At 45.7% G+C, this 17,887-nt stretch overlaps 1 protein-coding gene across 5 annotated transcripts in view; it reads right to left on the bottom strand.

Moving 5' to 3' along the window:
- pcbp4 (poly(rC) binding protein 4) overlaps nucleotides 1–16,512 on the bottom strand; it is a 94,433-nt gene extending 77,921 nt beyond the window's left edge. For 4 of the 5 annotated variants that reach the window (XM_072280704.1, XM_072280707.1, XM_072280705.1 and 1 more), the window contains exon 1: nucleotides 16,141–16,171. In XM_072280704.1, coding sequence (XP_072136805.1) covers nucleotides 16,141–16,156 — 16 coding nt within the window. In that variant the 5' untranslated portion in view covers nucleotides 16,157–16,171. Of the gene's footprint in view, nucleotides 1–16,140; nucleotides 16,172–16,426 lie in introns of those variants that run through there. The other variant, XM_072280710.1, reaches the window with a different exon arrangement.
- Between the last annotated feature and the right edge of the window lie 1,375 nt (nucleotides 16,513–17,887).

The raw sequence follows: 17,887 nt of genomic DNA, 5'->3' as shown, positions 1-17,887 counted from the left end.
ATCTTCTCTAACTGTAAAGCTATATTCTGCATTCTATTATTGCTTTCCCCTTTGTATCACGGCGATGTACTTATGTTTGATGTGACCGGTATGTATGGCATGCAAGACTGTATTTTTCACTGCATCTCAGCACATGTGACAACAATAATCCAACCACTCAAGTGCTGGGCTGCTGCCCAGCTGACATGATAGCATTTAGCTGGATGGGAAGGAAGACTACATGCTTCTTCAAGTAAAAGGAAAAGGTCTCACAGGACTATCTGTGGATCTGAGGAAATGCCTGCAGGGTTGTGGCCAATATTTACTGATTCTACATCCAACAACCTCCAATCCCTGCCGTACCAAATTTCTACAGATGTCTGGTTTGAGTTGTTCTCCGATCTTGGCAAGGGATAGTAAGGGGGCACACCACAATTAACGGCGCACTGATGATATCTCCTCGCTTGGTGACGAAATGTTTACAAGTGAATAGCCAAGATTGGAGAACAACTCAATCCAACCACCCAAGCTACACATTTTCATAATTGCTTCTACAGATTTACTGTGGAGAGCATTTGACTGGTTGCATCACCATCTGGTGCCAATGTGCAGGATTGGAAAAAGCTGCAAGAGGGTTGCAAACTCAACCAGCTCCATCATGGACAGCAGCCTCCCCATCATCTAGGCTACCTCGAAAAGGCAATGCCTCAAAACAAGGTAGCATCTCTGACCAAGGATGCCCACCACCCAAGATATGCCCTCTTTCATTACTGCCAGAGGATGTACAGGAGCCTGAAGACACACACTCAACAATAGCTTCCTCGCCTCCGCCAAATTTCTAAACAGTCTGCGAACTCAGACTCACTATTTTTACTCTACTTGTTTATTATACACTTCTTATTGTAACTTAGTAAATTTTTTATGTATTGTACCACTGCCACAAAACAACAAATTTCACATATTTGTCATGATTACCCACAACAGTACCCTCCAATTCTTTTCAGCCATACCTACACCCAGCCCTTTAGAACAGGTCATTGCTGATTCAGCTTACGGGTGAAGTTTTTCCTCAAACTGCCCTGGATTTTATTGTTAGCATTTGCTTATAGCATTGCACAACATTCGCCAGGCCCATCCTTGGGCTACCTTTTGGTTGTTAAAAAAAAAAATGCCTGGGATGTTCCCAGGTCATGACAGGCAATGTAACAGGTGCAGATCACTTTACAGTTCAGTCTGACACCAGTAGAGACTGTACGTCACCGATAGCAACAGGGCAGCAATTGGCTGACGATGAGCAGCAGTGTTCAAATTCAACAGTCACATCACAGAGTTTTCAAAGACCTGCAGAGGAGCTTGTCTGCCCTTCTCAACCTCGCAGGTTTGAGGACAATCTGTCTCCACTGCGTTGGCTGATAAGGGAACCACTGACCCTTCCACAGAGAGGGTAGGTACTGAGCAGGGAAGGCAAGTCATTTTGGAGGCAGTGTGCTCCTCCGCTTACACGGCTTTTCTGTTTTCCCAACACATGGGTGAAGTCCTCAGCATCTCATTCACCGCTTTGAGCGGTCATGGAGCCATAGTACAACCCAGCATTGATACAGACCCCTCAGCCCAACAAGTCTATGCTAACCATAGTGCCCACCCATCCAGTCACAATTTCCTGTGCTCAAGAGCACCAAGGGAGCACTTCCACCAGATGGACTGCAGAGGTTCAAGGTAAGTCACTTTCATCAACACCAGAGATTCTGAAGATCCGGGAAATACAGTGTAATGCACACAAGATGCTGGAGGAATTGAGGGGTCACTGCATAGGATCAGAAAAAGCTGAAGAGGGTTGTAAATTCAGCCAGCTCCATGCATAGTAGTTCCTCCACCATCGAAGACATCTTCAAAAGACGGCATCCATTATCAGGGATGCCCACCACCCAGGGCATGCCCCCTCAATACTACTATCAAGGAGTTACAGGAGGCTGAAGACAAACACTCAACATTCTTCCTCACCACCATCAGATTTCTGAACAGAGTGAACCAACCTATGAACACTACCTCACTACTTTTGCCCTCACGCTACCATTCAGCATGGAGTGGCATTGAATCGCCAACTGAGTGAGGATGACAGTTGCTATTCAAGGAAGGAGGCCAGGGATCACTGGTGCCTGGTAAACCACGGGTTTTACGCCAGGTCTGAGGTCTGTTCTACAATCCTCAATAGCTTGCTCTAACCGTTAAAGCTCAGGTAGCGTGCTGAGATTTATCACCAACCTATGTTGTTTTTGGAGGTGGCTGCTTCTTCCAACTCACCAGGGACCTTTATCACCAGAGTTTCAATATTCTCTACAGAATCCTTCCATCTACACATCAGACGGGTTGTGAACAGGGCAGCCTTGCTGAAGCACAACTTCCTTCCACAGCCACCCTCCCTGACCCCAAGATAAAGAGGGTTCTTCTGTTCTGTCCAGGGCCAGAGCTAACGGTAGCACGGTGGTCAGCACAACACTTTACGGTACCAGTGACCTGGGTCAAACTCCTGCCACTGTCCGCAAGGAGTTTGTACGTTCTCCCACGACCGCGGGTGCTCTGATTTCCTCCCACGTACCAGCTGGTCATTGTAAATAGTCCTGTGATTGGGCTAGGGTTAAATCAGGCGAATTGCTGGGTGGCGCAGCTCGAAGGTCCAGAAAGAGGCTATTCCGCGCTGTACCTTAATGAATTACAAGTTATGGTGAGCAAACACTACTGCTTTTCAGTAAATGGTATAGTCAGTCAGTCCTTTGTTCAAAAGCCCGAGCAGAGGGCACGAGGGTTTAAGAGCCAAAATGGGTCATTGGACTCAACCCAACTGAACCACTAACAAGGAAAGAGAAGGAAGACGGTACAAACCCCACAGTTGCTGCCTCTAATAATCCCTGCCAGCACAGCCAATGTTTCTTAAGTTTGCTGACAAGAAAGTCAGAGTGATACAGCACCCAGGGAGTTGGGTGAAAATAGCAACTACATGCATGGTAAGCTGTTTCTGTTTAACATGGACACACTGGAATAATCCCACAGCTAACAGATTACACAAGATGCATTTCCGGATTCAAAAACAAGATCACACGTGAACAAGTCAGCCGAGAGTGATTGCTCTCAACGTCAAGACAGGATTTGATCGAGCGGGGCACAAGGAAACCTTGTAAAACTAATGTCAGTGGGCAGCAAAGTGAATACAGTCCAGTGCTTGGAGTTACCACTTAGAAGATGGTCCTAGTTGGAAGTCAATTATTCTGTCGCAAGAATATCACTACAAGAGTACTGCAGGGCAGTGTCCAAGATCTAACCATCTTCAGCTGCTTCCTCAATGAACTTTCTTCCATCGCAAGATCAGAAATAGAAAGGCCTGCTGACAATTGTGCAATGTAACACACATCAACAACACAGCACATCCTACATAACATGGTCTAAGTAGCAAATAACATCTGTACCACAAAAGTGCCAGGAAACTTCCAAAGAAATTTATTCTCAAAGCATGTATACATACATCATCATATATTGCCTCCAGATTCATTTTCCTGCAGGCATTCACAGGAAAATAGAAAATACAATAGAATTTATAAAGACTAACACACTTGAAATGCTACAGAAACTCTGTTTAGGCAGCATCTATGAAAGGACTGACAAGTCAACATTTTGGATTGAGACCTTTCATTAAGAACTTATGAAAAACTATACATAAACACAGACCGACAAAGAACTAATGTGCAAAAGGCAAACTGTGTGCAAGTAAAAAGTAAATAGATAAAACTGAGAACACCAGTCATTGAAAGAGAGTCTGTAGTTTGTTGAAACAGTTCAGAGTTGAGGCGAGTGAAGTTATCCAGCCTGATGCTTGCAGGGTTTTGATTACTACAGAACTTGGTGGTGTTGGGTGCAAGGTCCCTGTACCCCCTGCACAATGACAGCAGTGAGAAGAGAACATGGCCTGATATTGGGGGTCCATAATGATGGGTGCTGCTTTCTTGTGGCAGTGATCCTTGTAAACATCCTCAATATGGGAGGGCTTTGCCTGTGACACTAAACATACACACAGTGGCAAATACACATCTAAAGTGCGCACCCTGGCCCTCTTTACTGCAGCTCACCTCCACCCTCTACCAGGCCTGCATTGCTCCTTACACAGGCCAATCCCATGGGGGAAGCGGCTTTCAATAAGCAGACAAGTTAAGACTCTCACTGCCACACGCACCCCATCCGATTTGAACATGCATCCATTGTCATTACGGCCAAACCATGGAATTCCCTGCCCAACCCCATTGCAAAAGTCCCTTCAGCAGAAAATTACCACTGTTCGTTTGACTATAAAATAGAACAGAGAAACGCTGTAGGAGGAGCAGCAAGAGACGGACAGGGAAGCACAAGGCCCTGTCAGCTTAACGGCATTTACTTTAATGCAGGGAGTCCTACAATTAAGATGGATGAGCTGAGAAAGTGGATTATGAAATTGCTGCAATCTCAGAAACACGGTTGAGAGGAGGGGGAGAACTAGCAGCTCAATATACCAGAAGATAGAAGCTTCAGAGAGGCAGCAAAGAAAGGCGTTGCTTTGTTGATCAGGGAGACCACTACAACAGTATTCTGGGAAGACATCCTGAAGGGATCAGCCAACAAGGATCTACTGTAGAAATTCGGAATAAGCACTAGACATTGGTTGTTTGTCAGTCTTTGTCTATGTATGGTTTTCTCCCCCCAAAAATTCTGCTGTATTTATTTTCCCATAAATGCCACCAGAAAGTGAATAGTATATAGTGACATGCATGTACTTTGATAATAAATTGGCTTGGACATTATTACTTTGACAGGGTATACCAATAGTCAGCGGGAATCTGAATAGACATGTAGGCTCAGCGGGAATCTGAATAGACATGTAGGCAGATCGCAGAAGGGTGTAAAAGCAACAGGTTGTGGTTGAAAAGAATTTTAACTCTCCAAAATCAAATGGGAAAGCCTTAAAGGAGGCTTAGATGGACTGGTATTTGTAAAATGCATTCAGCAGGAAAGGGGATGTACTGGACTGTAATTGAAGTGTCTGTACAGGAACTGTTTAAGAACATAACCAAAGAGCAGCTAGCTTCACGGTAGTCGTAGGAAAAGATAAACTAGGACCTTGAGTTGGTGTCTACACCTGGGTTGGAGGTAGATTGGAAACAGCTGCTGGTGGGAGAGTCGGGGGCTGAAGAGGGGAACGAGGACAGCATCTGGTAAGAAGGAGCAAAATGGAGTTCAGAGTTGGCAGGTTTCTATAAAGGTAAGAGGCAAAGAGGGTAACTGTGAATGGGGGGAAAAAAAAAAAGAGGATATTGACCAAGGAAAAGAGATACACGTCAAGGATAGGTAATTGGCATTGAAAAAGTCAAAGCTTACAGGGGAAATAGAAGAAAACTTAAAAATCGGAGGTCCCATCACCCCACAAGGAATAGGGTTCCCCATATCCTCACCTACCACCCCACCAGCCTCCGGGTCCCACATATAATTCTCCGTAACTTCCACCACCTCCAACAGGATCCCACCATGAAGCACATCTTTTCCTCCCCCCCACCCACCTTTCTGCTTTCCACAGGGATCGCTCCCTACGCGACTCCCTTGTCTATTCGTCCCCCCCATCCCGTCCCACCAATCTCCCTCCCAGCACTAAGCAGAACAGGTGCTACACAAGCCCTTACACTTCCTCCCTCACCACCATTCAGGGCCCCAGACAGTCCTTCCAGGTGAGGCAACACTTCACCTGTGAGTCGGCTGGGGTGATATACTGTGTCCAGTGCTCCCGATGCGGCCTTCTATATATTGGCGAGATCCGACACAGATTGGGAGACCGTTTTGCTGAACACCTACGCTCTGTCCGCCAGAGAAAGCAGGATCTCCCAGTGGCCACACATTTTAATTCCACATCCCATTCCCATTCTGATATGTCTATCCACGGCCTCCTCTGCTGTCAAGATGAAGCCACACTCAGATTGGAGGAACACCTTATATTCCCTCTGGGTAGCCTCCAACCTGATAGCATGAACACTGACTTCTCTAACTTCCGTTAATGCCCCACCTCCCCTTTGTACCCCATCCCTTATTTTTTTTCCCCTCTCTTTTTTCTCCCTCTGTCCCTCTCACTATAACTCCTTGCCCATCCTCTGGGCCTCCTCTCCCCCTTTCTTTCTCCCTAGGCCTCCCGTCCCATGATCCTCTCCCTTCTCCAGCCTCCTATCCCTTTTGCCAATCACCTGTCCAGCTCTTGGCTTCATTCCTCCCCCTCCTGTCTTCTCCTATCATTTCAGATCTCCCCCTCCCCCTCTCAAATCTCTTACTATCTCCTCTTTCAGATAATCCTGACAAAGGGTCTCGGCCCGAAACGTCAACTGTACCTCTTCCTGTGTCTGGCCTGCTGCGTTCACCAGCATTTTTTGTGTGTGCTGCATGAAAAGACCTTGGTAAGGAGAATCCCAAAAGGTTTGAAGTACATTCAAGTCAGGAGGGTAACAAAGGAACAGATCCCCTCCGGCAGCCATGGCCCAGGAGGTTCAAATTAATTTATCACATGTATATCAAAACATGACTTTTGCTTACTTAATATTTATCGTAATTAATAATTTTATGTATTGCACTGCACTGCTGCCTCAAAATAAATTTCACGATATTTGTCAGTGATAATAAACCCAATTCTGACACAGTAAATTGTGTCATTTGCATTAACAATCAATATAACCCAAGAATGTGCTGGGTGGGGGCAGCCTGCAAGTGATGCCACACAACCTGGTGCCAACACAATGTCCACGACGCTTGGCAGAGCATCGCGCAAAACAACAAAGCAGAACATACCAAGCAGCAAAGCAAGCCCAGTTCATCGAACACAAAACACCAAGCATGGCGCAAGCTCTTTGGCCTACAATGTGTACCATCTCCATGATCAATCTAACCCTTCCTTCCCACCCACAACCCTCCAACGTTCGATCATCCAAGTGTTTCATAAATATCCTTAATGTCTCTGCCTCTACCACAAACTTACCTCAGACATCCCCCCTCTACACTTCCATCCAATCACATCTCCTTGAACAAGCCATTTCTGCCCTTGGAAAAAGTCTCTGGCTGCCCACTCAATCTATGTTGCTTTTCTTCAAGCAAGCTGCATCTTCTATGCGGTGGTGTGCTGGGGCAATAGCATCACCATGGGTGATGCCAACAGGCCCAATAAACTGATTAGAAAGGCTGGCTCTGTTATAGAAGTCAAACTGGACACACCGGAGGCTGTGGTAGAACAAAGACTCTATGGAAAATCCTGACAATTCTGGACAATATTTTTCACCCCTCTGCATGCCACCTTGGCTGAACAGAGCAACACTTTTAGTAATAGACTACAGACATCCCACCCTGCAAAAACTCATTTCAGGGAGGTAGCACCATCAATTTGCGGGAGACTTCCGGGAGAGGTGGGATGTCTGCAACAGAGTAGCTCCCTAGCAGCTAGCCAGCTAGTTTAAATAACGTTAGCTATGCTAATGAACGAATGACACCTATTAAACTCACCTCAACACGTCTTTTACAGTTTAACCCACCATGGGCAATAGAAAAGTCACTGTTGCAAACAGTGCAGCGAGCAACACTGTCATTATTTTGACCCCTATTAGGCAGGGGTACACTTTAGTGTAGTCTGGGGTGATGTACGTTTCATATTTTTTTGGAACACTCTGCAATGGCGCGCTCTCTCGCTCTCTCATGGTCGCTCGCGCGCTCTCAAGCGCTCTCGCTTGCTTTCTCTCTCGCGGTCACTCTCGCTCGCTTTCAAAAAAATTGATTTCCGTGATATTGTATATAATTTGCGGGCATCAGGGAGCCACTATTAATATGCGGGAGACTCCCGGAAGTTCCGGGAGAGGTGGGATGTCTGAGACTAAGACAACTGCACTACTCCAAAGAGCACTATACAAGGCTATTCTTACCCCCAGCCACCAAGCTCTATAATGAGTCAATCTATAGCTGGGGAAGTGATGACTGTTTGAGGCAACTTATTTTTATTCTTTCTTACTTCTCTTCTAATATTTGTAGATTTGTGCATCAGTGCACTGCAAATGCTGCTGTGACACTGTAATTTCCTTTGGGACCAATGAAGTATCTATCTACCTCCTTCATTATTTCAAAATACCCTAGCAAATTAGCACACTACACAGATCTGGCTACCCTCCACATCCTTCTCGTTGGTAAATACTGACGCAAAGTACTCATTTAGGGCCTCACCCACATCCTCCATCTAAAAAAAAACATGTTCCCTACTTTATCCTCAAGTGGTCCTGCTTTCTAGTTATTCTCTTGCTCTTGTTGTGTGTATAGAATGCCTCGGGATTCTCTCAAGTCCTACTTGCCAAGAACTTTTCATGGACCCTGACACACTCACACTCCTCCAAACCCAAAACAGGCTATCTATCTTCGAAGACAGAAGAAAGGAGATTGGCTGAAGAATCCAATTCTCGTTTTAAACAAAGCACACATGGTCAATCTGGAGGACACTGCAGAGGAAACAAATTCACTTATAGCAATCGGCTCCTTTTTGGAAGGTAAGAGTTTGCAGGGTGGGGTGGGACTAGCTGGAATGTTTCAATGTGGAACCAGTGGGGACTCATGGGCCAACAGGCCTCCTTCTTCGCTGTAAACATTCTGAATTGTACCTCGACCCTGCAAGGCCCTGACCACAACTCAACAAACAACAGCCTTCCTTGGGTATTATTTTTTGCCCAGTCCCATTAGTAGTACCAGGGCATTCACTGCTCCTGCTGATGTTTTATCATCAGGCAAACCAGTCCTCCACCCACAGTGACAACCCAGCAATGGATTAGTCCGGAAAGGACATGAATGCAAAGCCTTGTTGTGAGGTGCAGGATGTAGGACCTGGGTGCCCTTGTGACCTGCAAATTACAGCTCACAGTGGACCATTGAGCATGGTGCATTGTTGGCGATTACAAGTGACCTCTTCACATTCCTCAGTCCCACACATCCTGTCCCAAACTGCTGACCTTTCGTAATTGGCCGCTCCCTCCAGCTAGCATTGGTCAGGACCCTCTGGTTAAGGAGGCGGCTTGCAAGACGCTTTAATTAGAGCCGCTTATGTAAAGGCTTCAGCCACCAAAATGTCAAGCATCATGACTGTCTGAAGACACTTCTTCACAAACAGGCCTTTGTACTGCAGACTCTCCCCCTGCATTAAAAAAACTCCCTGCAGAGAAAGGCAGCATTTAACAGGAGTCATTTAACTGCTTCAGCTGTGACTCACTGGGTACTTCACATGCTTCTGGGTCAGACAGAATGCGGTGGGTTCTTGTCCCACTCGGGCACCAAAGTCCATCACAGGCAAAACCCTCCTCACCATTGAGCACATTAACAAGGAGCAGCATCATTCACCCACCATTCAGGCCATGTTTCTTCTTGCTACTACCATTGGGCCGCAGGTCCAGGAGCCGTAGGTCCCACGTCATCAGGTTCAGGAACAGTTATTACCCTACAGCCATGAAGTTCCTGAATTGGCGTGAATAACTTCACTCACCACAAATCTGAACTGATTCCGCAATCTACAGACTTACTTTCAAGGACCCTACAACTCATGTTCTCAGAAATATTCATTTTTATTTGCTCAATTTGTCTTCTTTTGCACATTGATCATTTGTCAGTCCTTGTTTATGTATAGTGTTTTCCATAAATTCAATTGCATTTCTTTATCTTGCTGTAATTGTCTACAGCAAACTGAACCTCAGTGTGTACTTTGATAATAAATTTACTTTGACTTTGAGTAATACTGAAGGGATTGTAAATACAGCCTTTTGCATACATTTAACCAAGGATGCCAAACACTCCTTGCCAATATTTCCATTATACAGATGAGCTGTTCTCCCCAGTGACACTACCAACAATTGGCACTCAGATTATCCAGCATATGCAAATTTCTCTGCAAATCGGCAGCAATGCTCCAAAAATTACAACAGCAGACAACAAAACGACCAAGTGGTGCAGCAGTTAGTGCTGCTGCCTCAACACCACAATACATAGGAGCAGAATTAGGCCATGCAGCCCATCAGGTTCGTTGTCCTAGGCTTGATTCTGAGCTCTAGCACTGTCCACATGGAGTCTGCACATTCATCCTGTGACTGTGTGCGTGTCTTCTGGAGTCCTGGTTTCGACCCACGTACCAAAGATGAATGGTTGGTTAAGTGGCTGCTGGTGGTGAGAGAATCAGAAGGGAAATATACAACACTGCAGAGACCAGGGGAGCGAGCTCAGCAACCCACCACATCCCTCAAAAGGGAGTTGGATCGACATAGGAGAGACAGAGCAAGCTGTAGGACTGTAAGGAAATAAGAGAAACTAATGGAATTGCTCTCAGTGGGCTAGCAGAGACCTAATGGGCCAAATTACATGCCTCCCTCTGCATCTTAATGCGATTTACTAGCTGCAGCTGCACATACGGAGACTGAAAAGCGAATCAATCAGCTTTATTATCACTGACATATGCCTTGAAATCTGTTGTTTTGTGGCAGCAGTACAGTGTTATACATTTAAAAAATTACTAACTTACTATCATAAATACATAAAATTAAATACAAATGGTGTAAAAGAGCAGAACAGTGAGGTAGCATTCATTGACCATTGAGAAACCTCATGGCAGAGTGGAAGAAGCTGTTTCTAAAACATTAAGTAACATCGGCGACACCGCCCAGGGTCTTCGATCTTATCCCAGGTCAACTTCAGGTCTTGGACTGCTGAATGCAGATTCCAGTGACCTGCGAATTACCTCTTCTGAACACTGCCTCAGACCTGGGGCGCTCCCCAGTCCTTCTATTAGTTAGTTCAAATGAGCTTTCCCTTTGCCCCCATGGCCTTTAACCACCTCACAAATCTCAACCCTCGCTCAGCTCCAGTTATTGCCCACACCTGGGTCCAAGTGCATGCCAAATCCAGATGTTTCACCATGTTGAAACTTGCAGACCCTCTCCATTTAGATAGTGAGAGTAATAGAGCATAGAAGTAGACCCATAGGTTAACATTCGAGGAACAGAGCTTCGAAGAATCAGGGGTGGGGGGGGGGGAGGAATCTCATTGAAAGTTACTGAGTATTGAAAAGCTGAGATAGAGTGGACATGGAGTGGATTTTTTCCTATAGTGGAAAAAGTCTGACTAGAAGGCACAGCATCAGAATAGAAGGACATCCCTGTAAAATTAAAGTTTACCTGTTACTCAACCATACATGAATACAGCCAAACAGAACAGCATTACTCCAGAACCAAGGTCCATAACACAGTACCAACAGTCATACACAGCACAAGGCACATACAAAATAGCAAGCACATATACAGTATTGGATATCAGTAAAACAGTCACACAAAAAATATGGTCCAGGTCTGAGTACATAAATGTTGCAGCTTTAGAACAGAGATAAGAAGAAATTTCTTTAACTCAAGGGTGGCAAATCTGTGGAATTCCTTGGCTGTGAAGGGCAAGTTATTGGAATGTTTAAAGTGGAGGTTGACAGTTCTTGATTACGGGCACCAAAGGCAGGAAAATAGGGTTGAGAGGGGGAATAAAATCAGCTATGATTGAATGGTGGAGATTCAATGGTCAAATGGTCCAATTCTGTTCCTATATCTCATGGTTAGACCCAACAGCGCCTCATAAACATAAGCAACCTTTTCCATCCTGGAATCAGATACATACATTCCCTGGTTCAGAAGTCTGTCAGTGACGAAAGCCCACCAACTGATTAGCACTTCAATCCAATTAAAACCTTGATGGTGCCAGTGAAGGCTGACTTTACAAATGTCAGCGGAGTCGCATGTACGGCTGGGGTGGGGGGGGTGTTCACACCCCTACCCACCCATAAAAAGATGCACCCCCCCCCCATTGCCATCTCTAAAGCGATCCACGGGTAACACACCATCCACGCCTCATATTGGGGAAGACTGAACTCCATGGACAACATAGTAAACAGCAGTTGCCGGGCAAATGAAACAGGACCTAGAACATGACAGGACCCTCTGAAAGGACACGTTCCATCATTACTCCAAACATCAGAGGCTGAGCATTAGAGCAGAGAAACAGGCCCTTCGGCCCTTCTACTCCATGCTCAACTATGCTTGCCTAGACCCATCAACTTGCACCTGGACCATTGACCATTCATCCATGTACTTATCCAAACTCCTCTTAAATACTGAAATCAAACTCTGCCAGCAACTCATTCCACTCTCTCACCGTCTGCTTCGTGACGAGGTTCCCCATCAGATTCCCCTTAAATACCTTACCTTTCACCTCCGACCTCCAGTTCTAGCCTGACAACTTCAGTGGAGGGGAAAAAAAATATTAGCCAAGGCCCCAGACCCCAACCTCCCTCCATTGTACAAGACTAGCAGATCATTTTGGCAATGCATCCACATCAAAACCATTGTAGCAAGCAAGACATTAACAGTACCTCCCAACAATTTATCACCATCTGGGTCTTTCCTGGACAAAGCACCTTCATCCCAGAAACTCTCCACAGCTCTCAAGATAATTACTTCTGAGACAAATTAAACAAAGCTTGCAGACACACATCTGATCAATCTGTTCTACACTGAAGAACCCCTCACCTTTGATCGAGGTGTACAAGATGATAAGAGACATAGATTGAGTGGATAGCCAGAAACACTTTTCTAGGGCTAATACAAGGGGGCATTATCTTAAGGTGATTGGTGGAAAGTATAGTGAGGGTGTCAGAGGGACTTTAAAAAAAAACGTGTGGTGTGTGTGGAATTCCCTGCCAGGTGGTGGTAGAGGCAGATACATTCAGGGAATTTAAGAAACTCTTAGATAGGCATCTGATGGTAGAAAAACAGAAGGCTATCTAGAAGGGAAGGGTTAGATTGATGTTAGAGTAAGTTAAAAGGTTGGCACTATATTGTGGGTCAAAGGGCCAGTACTGTGCTGTAGTTCTCAATTTTCTATGTTGGTGTAGTACTCTTCTTTAAAGTGGCAGGAAAGCCCTTCAGATTCAGCTTAATCTTCCATCGTGCGAGGACAATGCCTTACATTTTATAAACGAGTCACAGTACACAGCTCACAACATTCTGGTTTAGCAGTGCAAGCTGATAACACCTCAACACTACACAACCAAGTCTGGCACTTGGAAATGTCAGATAAATTATACTCCAATGCACAAGAAATTGCACAGCATGTCAAAGCATCCATTCTGTACAGCGAATATTTGATCTTGTACTCAGTGGCACACAGATGCTACTCTGCGATGCTTCAGGCTTAAATCCCAGAATACCTGAAGTACATAAGGAGATAATCACTATTTTTAGACAGGAAGTGCTGAAGCCACCTCGCAGCCAACATAAATCACAGAGAGAGCAGTATGAAGTGACCAAATTATGCGATGCTGTGCGAAGGATTTACATATAGCAAACATCAGCCAAGATACCAATGCTCCCCCTTTGCTATCATCTGTCATCTTGCCATCCCTTACATCCAGCTGACAGCACAAATGCAAAACTTTATCCCAACATAGCATGAATCAGTGCAGCATGTCTTCAGTGCCGTACCAAGAAGCCAGTCTACACTTGTTTTTAAATATTCTCATCTCTCAACTGGGAATTGAACCCACAACCTCTCTCCTTTCTTGGAATAGGTAGGCAGGCCTAGTTTCCTGAACCCCAGAGATCAGGCATCATGGAGATGCTCTTCATCAGCCGCCTGCATACCAGGCTGGCTGTCAAACACAGGAGTGACTAGAAATGCCAAGACCACCCTGGGATAAAGAGATAAGCATTATTCATCACGTGTACATCAAAGCATACAGTGAAATGCGTCATTTGTGTCTAATCAAAGCAGTGAAGATTGTGTTGAGTCCACAACCATCGCCAGGCTTCCAGTGCCAACATAGCATGTCCACAATTTGTTAACCCTAACCGTATGTGTTTGGGCTGTGGGAAGAGACCAGAGCACCCAGAGGAGACCCAGAGGGGACCGGAGCACCCAGAGGAGACCCACATGATCACAGGCAGCAGCGGCATTGAACCCCGATCATTAATTGCTGGCTGACACTGTTTGGTGATGCACTAACTGCTACACTACCATGTCCCCATTCTCCAGGCAAAGGCCAGCAGGCCATTCAGTCTATCATTTAGAGTATTTAGAAGCATAGAAACAAGAAAGTAGTATCGACCATTTCATCTGGCACCTGATACCCAGTTGGATTTGGCCTGGTAACAGTCAAGGTTGGCATTTCCAACTGGCATAACCCCCTCAGTCCAACAATTCCATCATTTTATAACTCAATAATGACACAAAGTCACAGCAATATACAATATAAAAAGGGGCCCCTTGGCCCCAACTCACTCATGCTGCTCTAGCCCCGACTGAGGTGGTCCCACCTGCACGCATTTGGCCCACATCCGATCTTCTCTACCCTTGGAACCATCCAAATGCCTTTTTAAATACAACTATACCCACCTCTGACAACTCACACCAGAAATTCACAACTGTGTAGAAAAAGTTACACCTCAGGTCCTTCTAAAATCTTTCTCCTCTCATGTTAAGCCTATGCCTTGTAGTTTTGGACTCCCCGACCCTGGGGAGAAAACTACGATTACTCACCTTATCTGCGCCCTTCATGATTTTATAAATGTTTATATAATATTTAAATATTTCTATATTTTCATACAGAAAATGAACCTCAAGGTTGCATATGGTGACATATGTAGTTTCATAATAAATTTACTCTGAACTTTGATCAGGTCACCCCTAAACCTCGAAGGATCCTTGGGGAGGTGTGGCAGGATGGAAATTCCAGTTTATCATTATAACCTAAATCCTCTGGTCCAGGCAACATCCTCACACACCTTCCTTCTGGGCCTCTCCAGTTTAATGACACCCTTCCTACAGCAGGGCAGCCAGAACTCAACACAGTCCTTCACAATGGGCCTCAGCAATGTTGTCGCCGATTAACTGGACTCCTCAACCACATTATTTTACTGGTGTGGCCCCTTGTCACTACACTGTTCTGAAGGCTGAACAGAAAAAAACAGTTTTGATTAGCAGTTACAGATATTGACTATGTGGTAACCTTGCCTGTGTTCAAATTCCTTATTTGCAAGATGAATGGAGGTGTTAAGGTCAACAGACACTATGAGCTAACAACCAATGATACTTTGAAGGTAAAGTAATTATCCCTCAATTAGTTCTCATGGCTCCAGGCTCCTACTGTGCAAACAGAAACTATGCTTTTCAAAGACCTTTCTAAAAACTTTCTCCCCACCCCCCACGCCTCCGGGCATGGACATCTTAACCCTTGCCTTGCTGCAACTTCCACACCAACATTTTGAACAGCTGTAACATGATGTCCCAATTCCCATACTCAATATCCCAACCACTGGAGGCAAGCTCCAAACAGCTTCTTCACCACCCCATCTTACCCATGTCTCCACTTCCAAAGAATCGTATCCGTTCCCTAACTCTGTTCTACAGTACTGCCCATTGTCTTATTATTTACTGTGCAAACCCTGCCCTGGTTTGTCCTAACAAAATGCAACAGCTCTGCAATTATCCAGATTAAAGCTCCATCTGCCATTCCTCAGACCCCTGGCCCAGTTGATCAAGATCTTGTTGTAATGTTAGATCACCTTCTCCACTATACAATCAACTTTAGCGTCATTTGTAAGCTTGTCACATTAATAACATTGTCAGTTATATTAATGATATGGATAATAACATGAAAGCCAAAAACCTAACCGCAAATAGGTTTAAGCACCTCCACCCGACAGTTCTTTCATAACATAACAGAGTGAGGTGTCCAAACTATAATCTGTAGTGACCTTAACATCAGAGTTTGACCATCAGTCCTAATTAGACAGTAGTCCTATCAAACTAACAGGTATCACAAATACAAAAATCTGAAATAATTCGCCTTCCATCCCGCTCCCAAATGGTCAAATTGTTTCCAAGATGATCATCTGCAGGGAGCAGGTAACAGAAAACAGAACCAGCCAGAAGATCCTTTGTCTTTCAACTGTAGAACTACTGAAGCGCAACTTCAACTCCCCAGCCGGCTGAGACCTGGTCCTGTAACTTGGGGAAAGTCTATGTACACATACACATCAATCTATCAGGGTTCGTCTCACTCACAGCAAACTCTGCGCATTAAATCCCTCTCTCGCACACGCACACGTGCCCGTGGAGATGGAAGAGGGCGAGGGAAGACAGACCAGGGAGCGGGGTGGGGAGGGGAGGGGGTGGTGAAGACGGATAGTGTGTGACAAGAGGTACCACGCAGGAAGTGGAAATACGTGCCCGGTCGGAGCGAGACACAAAGTGTGGGGGAAATCAGCGAGATGGAGGGAAGGTTAGGGATGCGAGAGAGAGCAGCCCCGCTGAGAGTGGGTGCCAGGGTCACCCGGACTGGGGCACTTACCACAAAACCGCAGAACCCGACAGGACGACAGGGTCCCAGCAGCAGCGGTTAGTGCTCTCTCCACAACGCCTGTCTCTGCGCTGCCGTCCCTTCGCAATTTATCCGCTGTTCACGGCGTTCAGCCAATCAGCGGCGAGCGGCTGCGGCAGCGGGGACGAGCCGGGAGCCGGAGGCTGCACCTGCCGCAATAACTCCCTCCCACACGTCTTAAAGGGACGCTCCGGCTACTCTACCCCCTATTGCGCGTCCTCTGAACTATCCCCATTCTCCCGCAACCAGGGCAGTGGCTGTACTCGTCCTCGTTGTGAAATTGTGTCATGCAAAGGGAGGGGTGTGTGTGTATGCACATAAATACCCGTGTGTGTGTGTGTGTGTGTGTGTGTATACGTGTATGTATGTGTGTGCGTGCATGTCTGCACGTGTGCGTACGTATGCATGTGTGGTTTGTGTGTTGTGTGCGTGAGTGCATGGACATCCATGTGTTTGTGTGCATGTTAATGTATGTGTGTATGGTATGTGCGTGTGTGTCTCTGTGGGTGGAGTTGGGGGTCGAGGCTGTGTTTGCAAATAAATGTCCACCACTGGTTTCCGAAATCCAATCCCTGATACCTTGTAAATGACAGTTTGGGTATTTGGAGGTGAGTCACTCGCTGCACCAGACCAAGCTTCTGAACTGACTTGCAACCTTGCTATATACGTTTGTGTGTGTCCAGTTGACTTTCTGGTAAATGCTGACTGAGGTTTGAGGGTAGCATGTGATGGTTTTGTCGTTGAATATCAAGGTTAGGCTGTTGCACCCTCTTGTTAAAGGTGGTCATGATATGGCATTTTACTTTTCGTGATTTTTATTAACGACCTGGATGTGGGGGTAGAAGGGTGGGTTGGCAAGTTTGCAGATGACACAAAGGTTGGTGGTGTTGTAGATAGTGTAGAGGATTGTCAAAGATTGCAGAGGGACATTGATAAGATGCAGAAGTAGGCTGAGAAGTGGCAGATGGAGTTCAACCCGGAGAAGTGTGAGGTGGTACACTTTGGAAGGACAGACTCCAAGGCAGAGTACAAAGTAAATGGCAGGATACTTGGTAGTGTGGAGGAGCAGAGAGATCTGGGGGTACATGTCCACAGATCACTGAAAGTTGCCTCACAGGTGGATAGGGTAGTTAAGAAAACTTATGGGGTGTTAGCTTTCATAAGTCGAGGGATAGAGTTTAAGAGTCACGATGTAATGATGCAGCTGTATAAAACTCTGGTTAAGCCACACTTGGAGTACTGTGTCCAGTTCTGGTTGCCTCACTATAGGAAGGATGTGGAAGCATTGGAAAGGGTACAGAGGAGATTTACCAGGATGCTGCCAGGTTTAGAGAGTATGCATTATGATCAGAGATTAAAGGAGTTAGGGCTTTACTCTCTGGAGAGAAGGGGGATGAGAGGAGACATGATAGAGGTGTACAAGATATTAAG

Source organism: Mobula birostris, chromosome 16 (genome assembly GCF_030028105.1).
Source record: "Mobula birostris isolate sMobBir1 chromosome 16, sMobBir1.hap1, whole genome shotgun sequence".
In the NCBI taxonomy this organism is placed as follows: Eukaryota; Metazoa; Chordata; class Chondrichthyes; order Myliobatiformes; family Myliobatidae; genus Mobula; species Mobula birostris.
Note: the sequence above shows the minus strand (reverse complement) of the source record. Positions and strands in the feature narration are given on the sequence as shown.